The 23,012-nt window shown below is 44.3% G+C and overlaps 1 protein-coding gene across 2 annotated transcripts in view; it reads right to left on the bottom strand.

Moving 5' to 3' along the window:
- The window catches only part of CALN1 (calneuron 1), a 156,010-nt gene that overhangs the window by 101,031 nt on the left and 31,967 nt on the right, over positions 1-23,012 (bottom strand). For both annotated transcript variants that reach the window (XM_069972480.1, XM_069972478.1), the window contains exon 2: positions 17,220-17,363. In XM_069972480.1, the coding sequence (XP_069828581.1) occupies positions 17,220-17,363 (144 nt within the window). The remainder of the gene's footprint in view (positions 1-17,219; positions 17,364-23,012) is intronic.

The following is a 23,012-nucleotide window of genomic DNA, read 5'->3' on the forward strand; positions in this document are numbered from 1 at the left end:
TTGTTCACACAGTTTTTCTCCGTCTCCGTTTTTACTATTAAATTCAATGGAATTTTCAATTAAGCTGCACCCAAAGGCCAATTAGTAACCCAAACTAGAATAATGTACCAGCAGCCCTCATTGCACTAAGGTAAGGCCAGAGAGCTAAATGACGTCCACTATTTTAGACTCAATATAACGGACGTCATTTTAAACTGAGCTGAAAAACGTTGTGTGAACACAGCCCCTGTTGGAGTGACACTGGCTTTAAAAAAAAAACTAACTTTAAAAGATTGTGGGAGGGTTGCTTTACATATTCTATTTGACATGTCTCTATAGCACAGTAATGCTTTTTGGGGAATCAACAGACATGTTGGTCTATACCAGGAAGCTCTGCTTAACATCACATAAAATGATTTATGAATCTATTTATAGTCTAATTTTACATTTTCAAAATTCTGATGATAAGTAATAATACATTTCATAAGTGGCAACAACAGTGGTGACAGGAAAATAGCAGAGCTTCAAGTAATTAGGGCATCTGTTTCTAACAATCTTGAACAGAGAAACAGCTATCCCTTATTAATATCTTAATTAACAAAGTACCACTTGTAGAATTTCCAACTTTTAAATAATTGCTTAAAACTATTCCTGAAAGCAAATGTAAAACAAAACTGCTGGGTCAAAGACTGCTGATAATTATTTAAGAATGATATTAAAAAGGGCATGCCAGAACCTGCTGGAAACTATTCCTGGTGATCCTTATTACAGCTCCATGACAATAGTGTATAGTATTAGTAAGTGTATTAACTGCAGATGGTCGACATGGAGAAGCATGTGACCATGCCACTCCCCCCAGTGTCCAAGACTGAGCCTGTATGTGCCTATGGAGAACACTGGGGGGTGGTGCATGGTTACATGCTCCTCCATGTCTGCCATCTTATGGACAGACTCACCCAAGAGCAGGAGCCTGATTTTAGCTCTATGAGGGGAGCCCAGGGTCCTGAACTTCTGGGGGGCCCATGGCTGCCAAAACAGACTTATATTTTTAGTGGTGTATTGTCTCCTGACTACAGGTCTGCCTGATTTGCAAAAATTTGTTTGCACAAACCAGGGCAAAACTGCAGAGACAATTTAGTAACATTAGAGAACATACTGAAGGACCACAGGTCCTGTACAGTCTGTACTGTGGTGAAGAAATAGTTAAACTTCAGGTAAGTGGAAAAAGGACAGGGAGGACAATCAGTGAAGAGATGGGTACAGGGTGACCAGTCTGGGGCGGGGGGGGGGGGGTACAAAGTGACCAATCTGGGGTGGGGACAGGGGAATACAGGGTTACCAGTCTAGGTTGGGGGCCGGGGGATACAGGGTGACCAGTCTGAGGTGTTGGCAGGAGGATACAAGGTGACCAGTCTGGCATGGGAGCAGGGGGGATACAGGGTGGCCAGTCTGGGGTGGGGGCAGGGGAATACGGGTTAACCAGTCTGGGATGGGAGCAGGAGGATACAGGATGACCAGTCTGGGGAGGGGGTAGGGACACAAGACAGCAGGGTCATGGGAGCAGTGTGTGTGTATGTGTGCGCACGTGTGTGTGTGTGTGTGTGTGTGTGTGTAAGTGTGTGAGGAAAGAGGGTATTTTGGTGTAATTTGGGGTCTGAATTAATTTTGGGGTCACACGTCTGTATTAAGGCATGTGGTTGAGATCTGAAATAATGTTATACTTTAACCCCTTGATGACACCCATCTCAAGTCTTGTGCACGAAATTCAAAATGGAATTGGAATGGAGTGCTGCCTGATAATCATTTTTCATTAAACTTTACAGGTACATGGTAATATCCTGTACTATGAATACCACGCTAGTACTGCTACAGAAAGGGGGGGGGGCAGGCTTAGTGACAGCTTCGGGCCTATGGTAAAGTTAATCCACCCCATAATCTAGAAAACTGAACTTAAATCACCAAAGAGTCCCATGGTGATTGGCTTAGGGGAATCTCTGGGGGGCTTGGTGTTGTGACTGTAATACAGACACTAAAATAGGCATGCACAAAAGCGCTTTACATTTTATATTTCCTTTGATCCTTTCAGTGTGAACGTTGATTTTGATCCTGTTTAGAAAAATACTGTACAAAAATTGCAGGCAAGAATTTTTCAAATAGGAGCCCTGTATCATATTAGGAGATTTAAGAAGTTAAGCCTAGATAACAAGCTGTATCCCCTGTCCTTAAACTGCTTTGACATAAATTCCCCAACTATAAATCCCTAATTGGGAATTAGATATAATGTTATTTAAAGGATCAGAAGTTATTATGTAAAGTGAAGTTGTATCGCAGCCACATGAGGAGTCTCTATGTTCTCTATGTACGATTCATTCATTCAGGAGACATCAGTAATTTCCTTTTGTTTACAGATAAACTGTGAATATACAGTTTAGTGTGATCCCATATTATACACACTGTGGTGTAGCACATCATTATTATCTGCTGGGCAGCGGCGCTACCTGGGGGCTCCTTAGCTAACTTTTCCCGGATAAAGGAACAGTAAGGTTCTTTTATCCAAATTTGAGTGGTGGCAAAACAAATAGAAATCATATGTCCCCAGGAGACCATGAAGGACATTCCATGACCACAATCCACCAGGACCTTCCATGACCCCAATCTACCAGGACCTTCCATGACTTTATTAGATTAAATAAAAACACTTTCACCCCAAAGATTCCTCAAGTTAAAATGAAATATTGTCCCTAAGAAAACATTATTCATTGAAAAACAACATTTTAAACAAACGAAAAAAAAAACATTAAGGCCTATTCTAGCCATAAGTGTGTTGACACAGAGTAAAACAGGCAGAATTCCACCTGCCTCAGTGTATCAATGGGATGCCTCGCAAGCGGTGGAGGTCCCGATTACTTTCCCTGACAGGCAAGGGTATGATACTCATCTCCGTCCTGTCAGATTGGCGATTTTCTCATAGAGTCTGCTCTCAGGCAGAATGCCGATGTGCAGAATGCCAATAATACAGTGCAGTGGCATAACATTGATCAGTATACACAATGTAATGATTGTTTATGTAAGTTTCCTAGTTTTAAAAAATATTTTGAAAAACATTCCCCCCCCCTAAAAGGTATAAATTTGTTAAAAATAAAAAATAAAGGACCACCTATTAGGATATTGTTTTGTAAGGGTGGAGCAAAATTGTGAATCAAAGAGTACTATGGATTCCCAAATGTACAAGAGACTGCCTAAAAAGTAGTGCAGACTAGGACAAAAGCCACTGTGGCATCAGCAAATGTGGGTTAGTCATAATATGCCATAAAAAATAACCATATCAATAGTGATCACCGCTTTCAGACCAAACCATACCAGACCCTGAAGGGAGAACACCCAAAACGTTTTTCACATCTGCTTTCTTAGGGGCTCCTGGGTCACTAGGTGTCACTTGGTGGAGTTGTTCTACTTCACATTATACACACCCATCTGATCTGTTTAGCCATCTTTAGTTGCTTATATGTAACTTTTTGGCATATTTTTTTCTCTTATTAATACCTACCCCCTTGTGTCTTTTTTTGCATATGTATGCTTCTCTCCATGGAATGTTTTTACAAGCATATTTTTACATTATTTGTATCATGTACTGAATAAATAATAATATTTATTTGTATAGCGCCAACAGATTCTGCAGCGCTTATGTTACTTATGTTTACTGTATATTAGAGTTGTGTTAAGTTTTCTTGGTGGTCATGTCATTATTAGACCATATCAGTGATAACACTGCACTTATATTCAGTGAATAAATCTAATTGTAGTTATACATTTTTTCATTTTATCCTTCATTCCCAGCTAACCATGGCTTATCTTTGCAGAGTCTGCTGCCAAAACATCTTTGTCTCCACTACCCCATGCCCTTTGTACACAAAATCCCTATCTGGTACCCATGCTCCCTGCTAATATTTCTAATATTATCTCTGCTACCTGTCCCCCCCCCCCCCCCATTTAGTGCCTCAGCTCATAGTAGTGCCCCACACAGTTAGAGTGTTGCCTTAAAGGAGAGGTACGGCAACGTAAAAAAAATGTAATGGGGGAACATAATAAACAATCATTACTTTCCCCAGGGATCACCTTAGGAATCAACATTACAACCCTGTGATGGACTGCCCCCTTGGCTAGTCAGTGACTGGGGTGGGACACTGCTGCAGTCACTGATTAGCTGAGCGAGCAATCCATCAGCCGGGACAGGCATGTCCCCTGTGTTGTAACATTAGGACTCGAAGGAAAATGTCTTGTGGAAGGTGTCCAGGATTGTGTCCCACAATGCACGGACAGGTAAGCAATGATTGTTTATTATGTTCCCCCCATCCCTGCTGGATTACAATTTTTTTAAATCTCCAGACCTCTCCTTTAAAATCCCCTGTATAAGATCAGTCACTTCTTAGTGCCTGCATAGAGTATCAGTGCCCCTCTTTGTGCTCAAAATAGTAAAGACAGTAATACTGCCCTCCTCGCTAAGAAAACGCCCCCTTACTGACTATACATAGTAAGGCTGGGTTCACACTACGTATATTTCAGGCAGTATTTGGTCCTCTGTCAGGTCCTCATAGCAACCAAAATCAGGAGTGGATTAAAAACACAGAAAGGATCTGTTCACACAATGTTGAAATTGAGTGGATGGCCGCCATATAACAGTAAATAACGGCCATTATTTCAATATAACAGCCGTTGTTTTAAAATAACAGCAAATATTTGCCATTAAATGGCAGGCCATCCACTCAATTACAACATTATGTGAACAGATCCTTTCTGTGTTTTTAACCCACTCCTGGTTTTGGTTGCTATACAGCCTCAAATATACAGCCTCAAATATACGTAGTGTGAACCCAGCCTAATAGTGCTAACAAAAAGTTGAAGTGCAAGCTATACACTGCTTCCCGTCTGTCAAATGCAAACACAGGCAGAAGGGATGTGTTGGGTTCCCAACAATCGTTAAGTGTCGTTGAGGATGTGAATGCAGCTGAAAGCGCTGCAAGGGGTGGTTTTGACCCCCCTCCCCTTGAGTACGCCTTAGGCAATATGTGACTTATATATTTATACACTGATAATTTAAAAAAAAAAACATTAATAATTGTCAATGCTGACATATATTCTACTCTGTACTCTGACATGTATTCTATTTTTCTTTTGTCTTGAAAACATCAGTTTCTTTCCCTTTACTAGAGAGCTATTAAAGCCATTTCCAAGATGTATAATTGCTTTGACAGCTCCCCATTGACACTAATGTATACATTACCACTTGGAAAACAGCACAGTATGTCCATGCAAGTGTATTGATGTATTTTGAACCTAGACTGCTAACAGAGGTTCTATAATGATATGTCAACTGGTTTAGAAAGGACATCTTTAACTCCAGGGGCTCATATTGAGTGATGAGTCAATTCCAGTAGCATGCACAGCAAGCGTTTTACAGGAAAAGAGAAAGCTTTTTAATGTCCTGGCCTAGAATTCAAGGGTTGATATCATGTAATGCACAAATACTAATTTAATGAAAAGAATGCACATTTACCAAAAAAAAGTTTTAAGTGCCCTGTTTACAACACTCTAAGAATCCATTAGGACATCCTGCTGGATAAAGGCACTATATTCAAAAGTGACAGATAATAAAAAAGCAGTAAACCCATGTATATTGTTGTCCATGATGTTATGCAATGTAACACCATCTTTTACTAGCGCCCTTTATAGCACATCTGTCTAGTTATACATTGATATATGAGCAGGATATAAATCAATGTTTATCTAGGCATATATGTCATGCAGAAAAAAAATTAGTGGACACCTTTGTGAGCAGAAGCGGGACAAGCTTTCCTGGTGCCCAAGGCAGTGGCTTTAGAATAGGAATCCATCCATAGAGCAATGTCCTATATCAAATTCCTGTTTTTAAGGTCACTGGTAAGCAGAATTAAATTGTATCGCGGAGATTTATCAAACATGGTATAAAGTGAAACTAGCTCAGGTGACCCTAGCAACCAATCAGATTCCACCTTTCATTCCTCACAGACTCTTTGGAAAATGAAAGGTGGAATCTGATTGGTTGCTAGGGGCAACAGAGCCAGTTTCACTTTACTCCATGTTTGATAAATCTCCCTCATCAAGTCTATTATTTGTGGTCGTCATTGTTAATAGACAAACGTCTTTTTACCTGATAAAATTCTGTCATGGAAACATTGACAAATTCTTAATTGTGCAAATTTAGATGGACACTCTTTGAAAGATTCCACCTTTCATTTTCCAAAGAGTCTCTGAGGAATGAAAAGTGGAATCCGATTGGTTGCTAGGGGCAACTGAGCCAGTTTCACTTTACACCATGTCTGATAAATCTCCCCCAATGTGTTTAAATTACCTCAGATTCCTAGAATTCAACATGATAGCTACACAAGTAGCAGCCATCAAATAAATGTTAATATACAGAAGCATGCCAACTCTATGTAGCCCACCATTTAACCTCTTAAGGACATAGGACGTACCGGTACGTCCTATGTCCTCACTTGCACTTCAAAGCGGGGCCGCGCGGCGGCCCCGCTTTGAAGTGCCGCGATCCCGGGTGCCGCGTGTAGCCCGGGACCGCCGCTATTAGCGGGCACGGTCTGATCGCCGTGCCCGCTAATTAGCTAATCGGAGGCAGCTGTCAAAGTTGACAGCTGCCTCCGATTACCGGAGGCAACGTTTCCCTGGTGTCTAGTGGGGGAGATCGCTCCTCCGGGACCTTGTCCCGGAGGAGCGATCTCCGTTACTGATGCCGGCCGGGGACGCGTCCAAGATGGCGCCGTCCTCGGCTCGGCACTCGTTTACTTCCGGCTGCAGCAGCCGAAAGCAAACGAGTGCCTATCTCATGGATCTCTGCAGCATATCTATGCTGCAGAGATCTCAATGAGAGATCACAGTGTATATACTAGAAGTCCCCCATGGGGGCTTCTAGTATATGTGTAAAAAAAAAAAAAAAAAGTGTTGTTAATAGTAAAAAGCCCCCTCCCCTAATAAAAGTCTGAATCACCCCCCTTTTCCCAGGTTTTAAATAAAAGTAAACAAATAAATAAATAAATAAACATGTTTGCTATCGCCGCGTGCGTAATCGCCCGAACTATTAATTAATCACATTCCTGATCTCGTACGGTAAACGGCGTCAGCGCAAAAAAAATCCCAAAGTGCAAAATTGCGCATTTTTGGTCGCATCAAATCCAGAAAAAATGTAATAAAAAGCGATCAAAAAGACGTATATGGGCAATCAAGGTACCGATAGAAAGATCAAATCATGGCGCAAAAAATGACACCTCGCACAGCCCCATAGACCAAAGGATAAAAGCGCTATAAGCCTTGGAATGGAGCGATTTTAAGGAACGTATATTGGTTAACAACGGTTTGAATTTTTTACAGGCCATCAGATACAATATAAGTTATACATGTTACATATCGTTTTAATCGTAACGACTTGAGGAACATATATAACAAGTCAGTTTTACCCCAGGGCGAATGGCGTAAAAACACATTTCCCCCAAATAAAAGAAATGCGTTTTTTTTTTCAATTTCACCACACTTCGAATTTTTTTCTGGTTTCGCAGTGTACTTTATGCAAAAATTCAGCCTGTAATTGCAAAGTACAATTAGTGACGCAAAAAATAAGGGGTCATGGGGGTTTCTAGGTGGAAAAATGCAAGTGCTATGACCTTTTAAACACAAGGAGGAAAAACCGAAAACGTAAAAACGAAAATGGGCCATGTCCTTAAAGGGTTAAAGGGGTTATCCAGCGAAAAATCTTTTTTCTTTCAACTCAACTGGTTTCAGAAAGTTAGATAGATTTGAAATTTACTTCTATTTAAAAATCTCAAGTCTTCCAGTACTTATCAACAGCTGTATGTCCCTCAGGAAGTGGTGTATTATTTTCAGTTAGATACAGTGCTGTCTGCTGCCACCTCTGTCCGAGACAGGAACTGTCCATAAAAAAACATCTCATGCTCTGGACAGTTCCTGTCTCAGACAGAGATGTCAGCAGAGAGCACTGTGTCAGACTTGAAAGAAATCACTGGTCAACGGGTAATCAGTTAAAGGGGTTATCCCTTTAATTCCAGCGAAAATTTTTATTAAAGTATTATATTGCCCCCCAAAAGTTATACAAATTTAACACTATACACATGGAAATGCTTATAAAGTGCTCTTTTCCCTGCACTTACTACTACATCAAGGCTTCACTTCCTGGATAAAATGGTGATGTCACGACCCAACTCCCAAAGTCATGGCAGGGGAATGCAGGGGAATGCTCAGTGTCCCTCCAGTGCTGGACTTCTACTTTAATTGCAGACCAGACCTGAGCTGGAGACAAGAGTTGTATGGTCTCTGGAAGAAAGTGGCCATGTTTTTCTAACGTTGGATAACCCCTTTAAGGGATGAATGCTATAGTAAGGGTAAAGTGGTATGTACATTCGGTCATCAGCTGTGGCATTTCAGCCAGCTTCTCCTGTGACCAAACCGTAAAACTACTATTTACTGGTAAAGTATACAGCTGATGGTGGAAATTCTTCTGAACATATATATGAAAACATAAAAATAGGTTTCCAGCAATAGTCTGGATATTGCTATCATGGATGGTAGTTATGTTCTAAACCATTGGATAAATATCATTTCTATGATAGTATGCATATAAATGCAGCAAGTTTAATATGTCCCCACTTTCAAATGAATTTGAGCATTAGGATGATAAATGGCATACCCCAAATTATAACTGCCGTCCCTATACATAAAGCACAGGATCATAAATCTAATGCAGACATCTATGAGCCAAAGAGTAGCTGCTATTATTATTCTATTCTAGGGCAAGTATTAGGGTACTTAGTCATAGTCTCAGGTGGGTCATTTTTTTCTACAAGATATGATAGTTACGATAGTCACTGATATTCTGCTCACAAATTGCACTAGCAGCTAATAGCCTTCAAGATTGGTATGGATTTTTATTTCAGGCTCTATAATAGTAGCTATTTCCTTAATAGATTTAAGCTAGAAAGATAAGAAAGGAATGGAAAATGTATGCATTACTTTGTCAGTGTAAAATAAACATTTTTAGTAATAATCTGTGACTGACACTGAGACAGCATTGAAGGTGGTGGAGCTGTAGTCAGTGGGGGACACTGGAGACACTGTGATAGGACATACACCACAGATTTCAACTGCTGTTACCCGCTGCTAATGACTGACATCAGTGATCCTACTAAATTCAGTCATTAAACCATTATTTAAACAGAAACACCACATGTCATTGGTGGCATAAGGGTTGGATTGGCTCTCTGACAAAAGAACGGGGAATCAACCCATCATCATAATAGCCTGAGGCCTTGTGAAGGCCACCGTGGCTTCCTTGAGAGATTTGCTTGTACAGTTTGCCATAAGCAGGCTGACTAACAAATCATAGATAATGCAAATGTTTTTTAAAATTTATATTTTTTTAAACCGGCCCCAATAAAAATTCTAATCATCCAGTTTATTGTAAGATAATATATAAAAAATGAATTTATAAAAAGTCCCATCTAAACCCAATTCAAACAGCCCTATAGATGAAAAAAACTAAAAACTTATAAAGGTCAGAATAATGCAATTAAAAAAAATCGGGTTAAGATTAGAATTGGGTATGTCAGAAATTTTTCTAGCTTCTACATCCCTTCTTTCCTATATCCCCTTAGATCTCCCCATCCTTTGTTTATAGTCAGACTAAAATATAGTCTTAAGTGCCATTCACCTTTTCAACAAATCTCTTCAGCCCCATCCCTGGAGACTCTTCCATTGGCGCAGCTAAACTCAGAGCTCACCTCTTGCCTTTCTGTCAATGCCTTGCACAACGTAATAAAAACACCCTTGCTTGGATGTGAACCACCTATGGACAAACTGCTAGCTGCCAAATAAAGAATTCATATCTTAGCGCTCTTTCCCCGCCGTGTGTCTGCAACCTGTTTCTAGGGCCATAAAATTGCGGGATCCCTCAGTCATTCAGTGGCTGTAGAGGTGTCCTGCCTCAGTGACCAATTGGCTGAGCCCCGGATATAGGTTATTTAGTATATTTATTTTTTCTTCTTTCTGGGGGTAGGGTGGTCCTGTCAAAATCCTTTCAGAACAATGGCCCTAACATCACTAAATACAATGGTGTTTAGGGCTACAGTATGTTCACACAATACGTAAGTTTGTAAGAACTTACGTAGTGCTGCAGGTTGAAGGGATCCCGGCCGGAGTGTATACACATAGCATACACTCTGGCCAGGATCCCTAGCGGCGACGCGAGACACTAACAGTTGTCACGGCCGCGGCGGCGTCCCGTGTTCCGGGCCGCCGCCGCGACCTCCTCCTGCCCCATGCAGCCGCCGGGGTCCTTGTGCAGGGACCCGGCGCTGCTGCTAGTTCGGCCCCTTGGGGCGCCTCACCTCTCCTCCACTCCTGTCTCTGTCTGTGCCGGCCGGCGCGCACGCGTCCCCGCCTCCTAGGGCGCGCGCGCGCCGGCTGTCTCAGATTTAAAGGGGCAGTGAGCTCCTAATTGGTCCACATGTCAGTCACTCCCCTAATAGTTCCAGCCCTGCCCCACTACAGGTGTTGGAGCCTCTACATGCTTCCCATAGCGTTTGGCCCAGCCCCCTGTTGTTCCTGATTCCTATCCGCTACCTGGTCCCTAGTCCCTGTTCCTGATTCCTATCCGCTACCTGGTCCCTAGTCCTTGTTCCTGGTTCCTGTTCCCCTGTTTCACCATTGCTCCTGTGTTCAGCCTGTCACCTGCGGTTACGCCTACAGACCTCGGCCAGCACCATCTCCTGCCTACTGCTCCTGCCACGCCTCGCCTGCCGTCACTAGCAACCAAGCCCGGGGTAGCGACCTGGGGTCGCCTGCCACAGCAAGTCCATCCCGCTTTGCGGCGGGCTCTGGTGAAAACCAGCGGCCCCTTAGACTCCGCTCCCTGGTGAGGTTAGTGCCATCGCTGGTGACGGTCCAGTGGATCCACTACTCCAGGCGTTACAGTAGGCTCCAACCATGGATCCCGGCGAGGTGCCTGATATCCGTGACATAGCCCGAGTGGTCGCCCAACAGGCGCAACAAATCCAGCAACAGTCGCAGCAGATCCAGCAATTCACTGCCGCCTTACAGCAGCATACTGCAGCCCAGCGCACACCACCTCCTGCTGCTTTTTCTACACTTCGACTGGCTCTCCCAAGCAAATACGCTGGTGACTCCAAGTTGTGCAGAGGATTCCTGACTCAGTGCACCATGCATATTGAACTTTTAAGTAGTCAGTTTGCCACCGAGCGCTCTAAAGTGGCTTTCATCATCAGCCTATTGGAAGGAAGAGCTCTGGCCTGGGCCACACCACTGTGGGACCGTGATGATCCTGTGGCTGCTAATCTCCGAATTTTCCTGGCCGAGTTCCGCTCTGTCTTTGAGGAACCTGCCCGTGCCTCTTCAGCTGAAACTGCTCTCCTCAACCTCTCTCAAGGGAGCTCCTCTGTTGGTGACTACGCCATCCAGTTCCGCACCCTGGCGGCAGAATTAGACTGGAATGAGGCCGCTCTAATAGCCACCTTCAAGAGGGGTCTGTCCAGTCGGGTGAGAGACGTGCTTTCCGCCCGAGACCTACCTACCTCCCTGAACGAACTCATCCTACTGGCCACCAGGGTCAATACTCGTTTTTCTGAGAGGGAGGAGGAGGTCTGGCATGAACGGCGACTAGGCCTGTCCCGTCGCCATCACCAGCTGGCGCCGGTCTTCCAGTATCCTGACGTTCCGGAGTCCCAGTCGACTCCTGACATTCCTATGCAGGTGGAACGGGCTCACCTGACGCCTGATGAAAGACTTCGTCGTCTGGAGCTGAATCTCTGCCTCTACTGCGGTAGTTCGGATCACTTTCGGCTGAGATGTCCCCAACGTCCTCAAGCGTCCGGGAAACTCCAGCACCTAGGTCCGGTGGGAGAGGTCTCCCTGAGTGTGAATGCCACCTCTCCAAGTTTGTCTGTGCCAGTTTCCATCCAGACACCCTCAGGACAAACTCACCAAACTACTGCCTTTCTCGATTCTGGGTCAGCAGGCAATTTTATTGCAGCTACATTGGTCCAGAGATGGCGGCTACCCGTGACCCCACTAGCCAGACCCCTGTCTATCTCCTCGGTCACGGGCGAGATTCTTACCGACCATGTGCACTACCAGACCGCACCTCTAGTCCTCCAGGTGGGCACTTCACATCTGGAGAAGATCTCCTTCTACGTCCTGCCCCATTCTTCTTCCACCATCCTCCTGGGACTCCCTTGGCTGCAATTACATGCCCGTAAACTGGACTGGAGAACCGAGAAGATTCTCAGTTGGGGTCAGGACTGTTCCAACCAGTGTCTGAGGTCACCTCAGCCCAAGCATTCTATGTTGTCACCCGAGCCCGCCAAGCCTTTGTCCGGCCTACCGGCGGAATACCAAGATTTGCCTGATGCCTCCCTCTACAGGAAAGAAAGAGGGGGAGGCCAAAGGGGGGGGGGGGTACTGTCACGGCCGCGGCGGCGTCCCGTGTTCCGGGCCGCCGCCGCGACCTCCTCCTGCCCCATGCAGCTGCCGGGGTCCTTGTGCAGGGACCCGGCGCTGCTGCTAGTTCGGCCCCTGGGGGCGCCTCACCTCTCCTCCGCTCCTGTCTCTGTCTGTGCCGGCAGGGGCGCGCGCGCGCCGGCTGTCTCAGATTTAAAGGGGCAGTGAGCTCCTAATTGGTCCACATGTCAATCACTCCCCTAATAGTTCCAGCCCTGCCCCACTACAGGTGTTGGAGCCTCTACATGCTTCCCATAGTGTTTGGCCCAGCCCCCTGTTGTTCCTGATTCCTATCCGCTACCTGGTCCCTAGTCCCTGTTCCTGATTCCTATCCGCTACCTGGTCCCTAGTCCTTGTTCCTGGTTCCTGTTCCCCTGTTTCACCATTGCTCCTGTGTTCAGCCTGTCACCTGCGGTTACGCCTACAGACCACGGCCAGCACCATCTCCTGCCTACTGCTCCTGCCACGCCTCGCCTGCCGTCACTAGCAACCAAGCCAGGGGTAGCGACCTGGGGGTCGCCTGCCGCAGCAAGTCCATCCCGCCTTGCGGCGGGCTCTGGTGAAAACCAGCGGCCCCTTAGACTCCGCTCCCTGGTGAGGTTAGTGCCATCGCTGGTGACGGTCCAGTGGATCCACTACTCCAGGCGTTACAACAGTCAGTTTTTTGTGCCCGCTATTCAATAATTAGCGGCCGTAGAAAACCCTGTCAGTTCCCCCAATGGAGCAAGTGGCTCCGGCCACTCGCTCCATTGTGTGCAGTGGGGAGTTCTGATGCGGGCGCGAACAGATGCTGCAGTACCAGCTGGGATGATCTTTTCTGAGACCGCCCATTCCATGACCCGGCCGGCTCACAGAATGGCAGGTCTTTTACAAGGTCTGAACATGGCCTAAAGCGCTATGGGGAACACCAGGCAGTTTAAAACGACTGCTTTTAATCCAAGATCTGTCCTGGGGTCCGTTCGGCAGGTGATGCAGTTATTGACCTAAAAAACAACTTTTAAACTTGCAGTCCTGTGCCCAATGGCCGGGGCTTAGAATGTCTATGCATTAGGCTTGCACAACCTCTCTGTCCCTCCTCCCCACCCTACTCATCATTAGGAATGTTCCAGGAAGATTGTCTCTTATTCATCAGCTGTGAGAGGACGGTACATGGGCTTGATCATTAAGGCACCTGGGCAATGTTCAGACAAGAGAAAATGTTCTAGAGGCATTCCTAATGATGAAGAGGGTGGGAAGGAGAGACAGATATTCTAAGCCCCGGCCGTTGGGCATGGGGCTGCAAGTTTAAAAGTTGTTTTTTTAGGACAATAACTGCATCACCTGCCGAATGGACCCTAGGACAGATCTTGGATTAAAAGCAGTTATTTGATGGTACAAGCAGTTTGGGGGGGTCAGATTGTGGGTACAGAGTCGCTTTAAGGGTACTGTAACATAGGCAGATGAAGGCCTGATCAATATTGTAAACAAGTTTACTGGGCCTATTACACGGCCCGATGAACGTTTACCAAGGGTTTAACAGACATCTTAGCGATGTCCGTGCAGCCCTTGCCCAAACAGTTAATACATTACCTCCACACTGCCGGTCTTCTAGTGCACTGTGCATGCTCCCTGGTCCTGCGGCTGCAGCTTCAGAACGGCCCCTGAGCTGACAGGCCACTCAAGCAATTACTGGCTGGGACCGCAGCCTTTCAGCCCAAAGAAGCTGCAGCGCGCGGTGCCAGGAAGAGAGCAGAAGGCAGGAGAAAACCTGTTAAATTGTCAGCTATTACATGCAGCAATGTGCACCTGACACCCAATGATTTTACATCAGGGGCTAAAGAAACGATCAGCTGATTATTGTTTCATTGGCTGATTGTTGTCTCTATTACATAGAGCAAGAGTCGTCCGAATCAGCTGAGTATCGCTCCATGTAAAAGGGCCCTAGATTAAGGGGCCCATGTGGGTTTGGTATTACATATTTCCACATGTGGCCACAAACCTCCCAAAACAAATAAATGAATTAATAACCAATGCAGCAGGTGTGGCGTTTGTGCGTGTGTTTGCTGCCGGTTTGTTCCTTAAAGTGTTCAAAAGTTTTTACACAGATTCTATCTTGGCTGTATATTGTGCTAAAAAACTGCCTAGTCAGCTTTCCAAAGGTGGCTTAACCATAGACACTCCTTAGCCATACATCTTTTGGTGTGAGAGAATGAAAAGTGCATAGTGTGGAGCATGTTAGTACTATATCTGGCACATATATAATACAATAATAAATGTGTTGATTTATCAACCTCCTACAATTTTGCACATGTGGAGCCAATATTCTGGAACAGCAGATATAGCAAACATGGACTGCTCCCCACTCTTCTAAGAGGAGCTTTCATTTGAGCACCCAATATGAACCAATTGCTGTAGTCAGATATTACAACTGGATAATTCTATTTATGATTCACCATTGTATCCGCTTGTGTCACAATAAAGAATTGTACTATTCAGCAGCCTTGTTTCACCAAATTTTAGATAGTCTTCCAAAAGTTGGGAAGTCAGAAGTAGAGATGATCGAACAGCGGAAAATCTTAGGTTCTATCAAACTCGAACCTTGCTGAACATTCCGCATTTGATTCCCGATGCCTTCCCGTTCCATGGGGAAGGAGGAGACAGCCCGAGTACCACCTAAAATTCCGGAATACAGCCTATTACCTAGGTTGAATACCGGAATTCCAGGCAGTACCCAGGCTGTCTCCTTCTTCCCCACGGGCCGGAAAGGCATCAGGAATCAAATGCGGAAGGTTCGGCAAGGTTCGAATTCGATAGAACCTAAGATTTTCCGATGTTCGATCATCTCTAGTCAGAAACTGCACAGAAGAAGCCTTCAAGTAGCGTGTGGCTTCCAACCCACCCATCCCACCTCCTTCACTGAGTGGCTGAGCGGACCTGAGACGTCACGTCTCGGGCCCACGTCAGACACCCGGACCCTCCGCTGGAACCGGGGAGGTGAGTGGACATCTTTTTCCTCGGCCACCTCCTCCCCGGCCCCAGTAACAAAGTGCCCCCCCACTGGAGTACCCCTTTAATAAGCAAGGTATTATAGAGTAAAGGAAAACAAAAAATAGAGCCATCCAGTGGGTAGGCCCTATTTGAGATTGTGTCTTGCCTTGATAAACAAGTTTCATTTTATGAAAGGTTAAACTTAGGTTAATGGACTTGTGTCTTTTTCACATTCAATAACTATGTAACTATTGGCAGCTTGGTATCCATTATGCAGTACAAACATCAAAGAATGTGCACAGTTTTCTGCTTCTGTATAGAACACTTTTATGAGTCATTCTTTTGTACATTTAGCACACAAAGAGATAATATGGTTAGGGAATTCATTATGCACTAACATTTTCAGCAATAGATCACTAGTTAGCATGCAGTTCTAGGCTTCAAATGCAAGTGCTTGTCAAGCTGTAACATTTGTGAGATAAATTACACACCACAGTCATCTCTCTGTAGATTTGAGTCCAGAAAACATAGTGTAGAATATCAAAAGAGGATCTAAAAAATTATTTCCAGGTGTAAAAGAAAAAGGTTGTGTCATTTTCACGTTGTTTGCCGTGTTCTAATTATATTGTACTTATTTTATTTTATTTTTTCATTCATTTAGTTAGGCCACATTCACGCATCTTTAGCAATGTCCGCAGCTGCTGGATATGCACCCATGGCTGTCTAGAATAGTAGCATTAAGCAGGCACAGATTCTAGCCCCAAAACAGACTCGTAACACATATTTGTGTATATAGAACCATAGAAATCAATGTGTCCTTAAAGTGACTCTGTACCCCCCCCCCCCCCTCCCCTCCCAACCGCTTCTACCTTCAGATAGCTGATTTTAATCCAAGATCTGTCCTGGGGTCTATTTGGCAGGTGATGCAGTTATTGTCCTAAAAAACAACTTTTAAACTTGTAGTCCTGTGTCAAACTGGCATGGCCTAAAGTGTCTGTGCATTAGGCTGGCACAACCTCTCTGTCTCTCTTCCCTGCCCTCTTCATCATTAGGAATGCCCCAGGCAGGTATTCTCCTATTCATCAGCTGTGAGAACATGGCACATGGGCTGGATAATTAAGCCACCTGTGCAGTGTTCACTGCAGAGGAATAGGAAAAATCCTGCAAGTGGCATTCCTTATGATGAAGAGGGTGGGGAGGAGGGACAGAGGGGCGGTGCAAGGTTAGGGCACAGATACTCTAGGCCACAGCAGTTTGACACAGGGCTGCAAGTTTAAAAGTTGTTTTTTAGGACAATAACTGCATCACCTGCCAAATGGACCCCAGGACAGATCTTGGATTAAAAGCAGCTATCCAAAGGTACAAGTGGTTTGGGGGGGGCAGATTGTGGGCACAGAGTCACTTAAATCTGTTTGCAACTTCTGCTTCCTGATTCCAAGTAGGACCTGCCTACTCATCTAATCACTGCCCCAGCTCTGCCTGTGATTGGCTGAGTGAGTAGGTCCTGCATCAACTCCTTCATTGGGAAGCAAGCAAAGGCAGTGAACAGTGGGGACTAAATGTTCCTGCATTGTGAGCTGCATGGCACAGGGGTGGGTAAGTATTGCTTTTTTTATGTCGTGCCAGGAAAATCTAAAAAAAAATTGCTAATACAATTTAAATAGCCATTGTTAAAATAAAATTTGAATAATAATGCTTACCATCCATATCAAGGCGTTGCATAATGATAGCCAACTCCACTTCACTAGGCATGTACCCCAAGGATCGCATTGCCATACCAAGTTCTTGTTTTGAAATAAATCCATTCCCATCTCGATCCAATACTCTAAAGGCTTCACGGATTTCTGTTGTAAGAGAGATAGAGACTTGTGACAAAATATATATTTGTATTTTTGAATCAAGAGTGGCTATTTATCTAATACTGTTAAGCCCTCTACGTTAGAAGCAGGATAAATTATAAGTGTCATATGTAAAATGTCCACTTGAAGTGTGCAGTACTCTTCTCACACAGATGAAAAATTGGTAGTTCTACTTGTCCTACTCCTAAACTTATTGCTAGTCATACATACAGTAAAGCATTTTGTTCCAAATGGATAGTAAGGTAAACCCACAAATTTTTCTTGTCCTGAGTCGAGCATCTCTCTTACCTGGGCTCATTATTTGCATATGTAGGGAATATACCTTAATCCAAAGTAAACTAGATCCCTAGTTTTTCTTATCCAATGAAGAATTCCTATTTGTTTCCTACCTCTGCCATTTTATCTGAGCCTTCAATAAAAACCTGTTCTATTTTATGCCAAGTCACTTCAAGCTCTTGGAGGTTTGATCCAAAAGACCTTTCCGAGGCTCCTTCTTATGATAGATCCTTTTAGTGGCGTTCCTCTAATAGGTAGTATTGATTATCTGCTTGGATTACTGTGATTTCAGAAAACTGATTCTAGTCAGTGGGCCTTACTTAGTACGCAGAACACTGAAAACTATTCACTTGGGTATGTCCCATACCTCTCGGAGAGTTTATGGTTCATTGTGTGTGCTTGTTCTCATTTAGATTCATATCTGGATCACTGAACAGGAAACCTAAACACATCTAACATTCAGTGCTCATTCCATCATGTTGATACTGTGTGAGGTTAGAATGGTTAATTGACTGCAATAAGACCTGAAACCAAGTTGCAACCATTCAGCCATATATATTCAATATATACAGTCAATATAATAAACTCTACATTCTCATTGTTATGCATTAAGGTCAGCTTAAAGTGAACCAGTCGCTCAAAAAATGAGTAAATGTGCTGCTACAGTACATGACCCAGCACACTTCCCAAACACATTCGTGTAGCCCTTGTCTCTGCCCGGAATAAAGAGCAAACTTACATTTATAAAGTCCTGTGCTCTGTGTAAACGATCCCTAACTAGTCATCTGGGTGTCTTCTCTTTGCTAACTAGTCACGGACATGAGGCGTGTCAGCGCTGTAATCATGCCCCTTTGGGCATAATGCAAAGTACTATAATCTCCATGACATCACAGAGAGGCGGGCCATCAAGTCTTTGAGGGGTGGGCAGCACTCTGACGTCTTCCTTATGCCAGAAGTGCACATGCACACGCCTCTCGATTACATCATGGAGATTACTGCGCTTTGATATATATTTTTTTTAAAAAGTAAATTCCTCTCTCTATGTTCCCAACTGAACTGAACAGCACTTTCCTCCCATTTTTCATCCAACTCACTTTTTGACTCCCTGCAATCCGGCTTCCACCCCCACCACTCCACAGAAACTGCCCTCACCAAAGTGGCTAATGACCTGCTTACTGCCAAAACCTCGCGCCACTACTCTGTGCTCCTTCTCCTTGACCTATCTTCTGCCTTCGACACAGTTGACCATTTTCTCCTCTTACAAATCCTCTCATCCCTTGGTGTCACTAGCCTAGCTCTCTCCTGGATCTCCTCTTACCCCTCCCCTTACCCCTTTAGTGTCTCCCACTCCCACACCACCTCCTCTCCTCGTCCCCTTACTGTTGGTGTTCCCCAAGGCTCTGTACTCGGGCCTCTTCTCTTCTCCATCTACACCTCTGGCCTGGGACATATCATAGAATCCCATGGCTTCAGGTACCATCTTTAAGCCGATGACACTCAGATCTACCTCTCTGGTCCGGATGTCACCTCTTTGCTATCCAGGATTCCAGAGAGTCTATCGGCCATATCCTCCTTCTTCTCCTCCCGCTTTCTAAAACTCAACATGGACAAAACAGAACTTATCATCTTTCCCCCATCTCGCTCCACCCCACCTTCTAATCTGTCAATCACTATCAATGGCTGCACTCTGTCCCCTGTCCCCAAAGTCTGCTGCCTTGGGGTCATCTTTGACTCTGCCCTGTCCCTTAAACCACATATTCAGGCCCTGACCACCTCCTGTCGCCTTCACCTTAAAAACATTTCCAGAATGCGTTCTTTCCTCACCCCTGACTTCATCAAACTATTGGTACATGCTCTCATTATCTTCCGCTTGGACTACTGTAACATCCTCCTCTCTGACCTTCCAGCTAACTCCCTTGATCCCCTCCAGTCTATCCTTAACACTGCTGCCCGACTAATCCACCTTTCCCGTCGCTTTGCCTCAGCCTCTCCCCTCTGCCAATCCCTCCACTGGCTCCCCATTGCCCAACGTATTCACTTTAAATTGTTGACCATGAAATACAAGGCCATCCACAACCTGTCCCCTCCGTACATCTCTGACCTGATATCCCGCTACCGTCCCTCACGCAACCTTCGATCCTCCAGTGACCTCCGTCTCCGCTCCTCCCTTGTTCGTACCTCACACAACCGCCTCCAAGACTTTGCCCGAGCCTCCCCCACACTCTGGAACTCTCTACCCCAACACATCCGTCTCTCATCCACCATCAAGTCCTTCAAAAGTAATCTGAAAACCCACCTCTTCAAACTAGGCTACAACATACAATAACTCTGCATCACACTTAGGCTACAACATACAATAACTCTGCATCACACTTGAATGGCTGCACTTTACCTCCTGTTTCTCCCCCTATACCCTATAGATTGTAAGCCCTCGCGGGCAGGGTCCTCTTCCCCCATGTACCAGTCTGTCTTTTGCCTTCATGTAATGTTTTCTGATCTTGTATTGTTCCTGCCTGTTGCCTATCTATTGTATAGCGCTCTGGAATTAAGGGCGCTTTATAAATAAATAAATAAATAATAATAATAATAACAGCACTGCATGTGAACATTGCAGCACTAAGGCTCAAGGTGCAATGAACAAAATAAAACCCCTCTCTTACAACTGGGTTCACACAGCCATGACATGGCCTCAAAGAAAATAAGATTCTCACTTAAGTTTGCTCCCCCGGTGTCCTCCTGCAACAGTCCCCCATAAAACGCTCCAGGAACTACTTTTTAGTAGCTTGGAGGACCCCTTTAAGCATCCATATTATGGCCACAACACCCAGACCCCCTCCAGTTTTGCCAACATGAACTTACAATTATAAATAATACTAATTTTCTACAACCTACATAGTGAATCGCATTCAATGTGAAACTAGACGCCAAATATTGCAACCTCTTCTTTAACCTCTTCTTTACAAGCACACCAAGCAAGAAACAAAAAGGGAGGGCAAACTCACACAGCTTAGAAGACTTTCACAGCTTTTCTTTGTCGAAGCTAGATGAGTAATGCTACGATTTGGCATACAATAGTTGCTGCCATGCAAATGCATACTGTATAGACATGGCCATATTTACCACTAGGCACCCGTGGTCCATTGCCTAGGGCAGCATCTTGCAGGGGAACAGCACTAGGGAGCAGGGGGAAGGAAACAACTTTATTCTTTATTTTTTTAGTCTCCCACCCCCAATTGAGACTTTCCAGTAAATCTGGTGTCTTTTTGAGAGGGGGGGTATGGTGGAATTGTTTAGGTCAGAAGCTATTACCTACCAATCTACCAATCCTGTGGTAAGAATTCCTTCAGACAATATGCAGACTGCTCAAATCATTGATTCAATGTGGAAATTTGTTTATGTTTTGAGCCATTGAAAACCATGAAAAGTGTGATTCAGACAATGTTTCTACATGTAGAGAAATGCATGTGGCCGAAACCAGGCTCTGCCACGCTCCCCGAGATGGGGCGTCTTCAGGTTTAGTGCCTAGGGCAGCAGCAGCTGTTAATTCTGTCCTGTCTATAGATATACACTTTTAGGCTATGTTTCTAATTTGGAAACATATCGGGCAAACGGCTGTCTCTTTAAATAGATGGCCGCCAATCATACCATGTCATGATCTTTATTATCTTGTGAATGGGATCCAAAAGCGGTGCAACTGATGTACGGGGATAGGTAAGTTCACTTGTTTATAATTTTCTCTCTCACCCCCCTTCCTGTCTGCTGATTTTAGTGTTCATGGGACTTCTTCTTAAATTTTCTTCTTTTTTTTTTCATAGCATAGTGTTTTATATTAAGACTTTGGAAAAAAGGTAGAGGTGAGTTATTTAAATTTTTATTCAACAAAACATTATTTTTATTTCTTTTTTACATTCATTTTAAGTTCCCATAGGAAACAATTATAAGGAATCCTTTGATTCCTTAACCCCTTAAGGACCAAGCCTGTTTGGGCCTTAATGACCAGGCTCATTTTTCAAAATCTGACCTGTCTCACTTTATGCGCTTATAGCTCAGTGATTCTTTAACGTATGCTAGCGATTCTGAGATGTATCAGCAAATTATCAAATTTTTATGAAATTTCCAAAACTGATTTTTTTAGGGACCAGTTGTTTTCTTAAGTTGATTTAGGAGGCTTGTATACTGGAAACCCCCATAAGTGACCCCATTTTGGAAACTAGACACCTTAAAGAATTAATCTAGGGGTATAATGAGCATTTTAACCTTACAGGGGCTGGAGTAAAGTATTCACAATTAGGCCGGAAAAAATGGAAAATAGAAATTTTTGTTAAGATTAAAGTATCTCCTTTTCATAATAAACATGAGAGAAAATGCACCCCAAATTTTGTACCCCAGGTTCTCCTGAGTACAATGGTACCCCATATGTGGGTGTAAACCACTGTATGGGCACACAGCGGGGCTCAGAAGGGAAGGAGCGCCAATTAGCATTTCCAGTTCAGAAGTTTCTGAGCGCCAGGTTCGTTTTCAGAGCCCCTGTAGTGTCAGCAGAATAGAACCCAAAAGTCACCCCATTTTGGAAAGTACACCCCTCAAGCAATACATCTTGGGGTGTGGTGACCATTTTGACCCCACAGGTATTAGAGGAAAGTATTCAAAAGAAGACAGTAAAAATGAAAAAATAGAATTTTTCCAATAATATGTTTGTTTAGTTTGAAATTTCTTAATTTCACGAGGAACAGGGGAGAAAACTCACCCCAATATATGTAACGCAGGTTCTCCTGAGTATAACGGTACCCCATATGTGGGCATAAACCACTGTGTGGGCACACAGCGGGGCTCAAAAGGGAATGAGCGCCAATTAGCATTTCCAGTTCAGATTTTGCTGAAGAAGTTTCTGAGCGCCAGGTGCGTTTGCAGTGCCCCTGTAGTGTCAGCAGAATAACCCCCCTCCAAATGTCACCCTATTTTCTTAATTTCAGGAGGAACAGGGGAGAAAACTCACCACAATATATGTAACGCAGGTTCTCCTGAGTAGAACGGTACCCCATACATGGGTATAAACCCCTGTGTGGGCACACAGCAGGCCTCGGAAGGAAGAGAGCGCCAATAAGCATTTTCAGTGCATGATTTTTCTGAAGAAGTTTCTGAGCGCCAGGTGCATTTGCAGAGCCCCTGTAGTGTCAGCAGAATAGAAACCCCCCAAAAGTCACCCCATTTTGGAAAGTGCACCCCTCAAAGAATTGATCTTGGGGTTTGGTGACCATTTTGACCCCACAGGTATTAGAGGAAAGTATTCAAAAGAAGACAGTAAAAATATAAAAATAGAATTTTTCCAATAACATGTTTGTTTGGTTTGAAATTTCT

This window comes from Dendropsophus ebraccatus, chromosome 5 (genome assembly GCF_027789765.1).
Source record: "Dendropsophus ebraccatus isolate aDenEbr1 chromosome 5, aDenEbr1.pat, whole genome shotgun sequence".
In the NCBI taxonomy this organism is placed as follows: domain Eukaryota; kingdom Metazoa; phylum Chordata; class Amphibia; order Anura; family Hylidae; genus Dendropsophus; species Dendropsophus ebraccatus.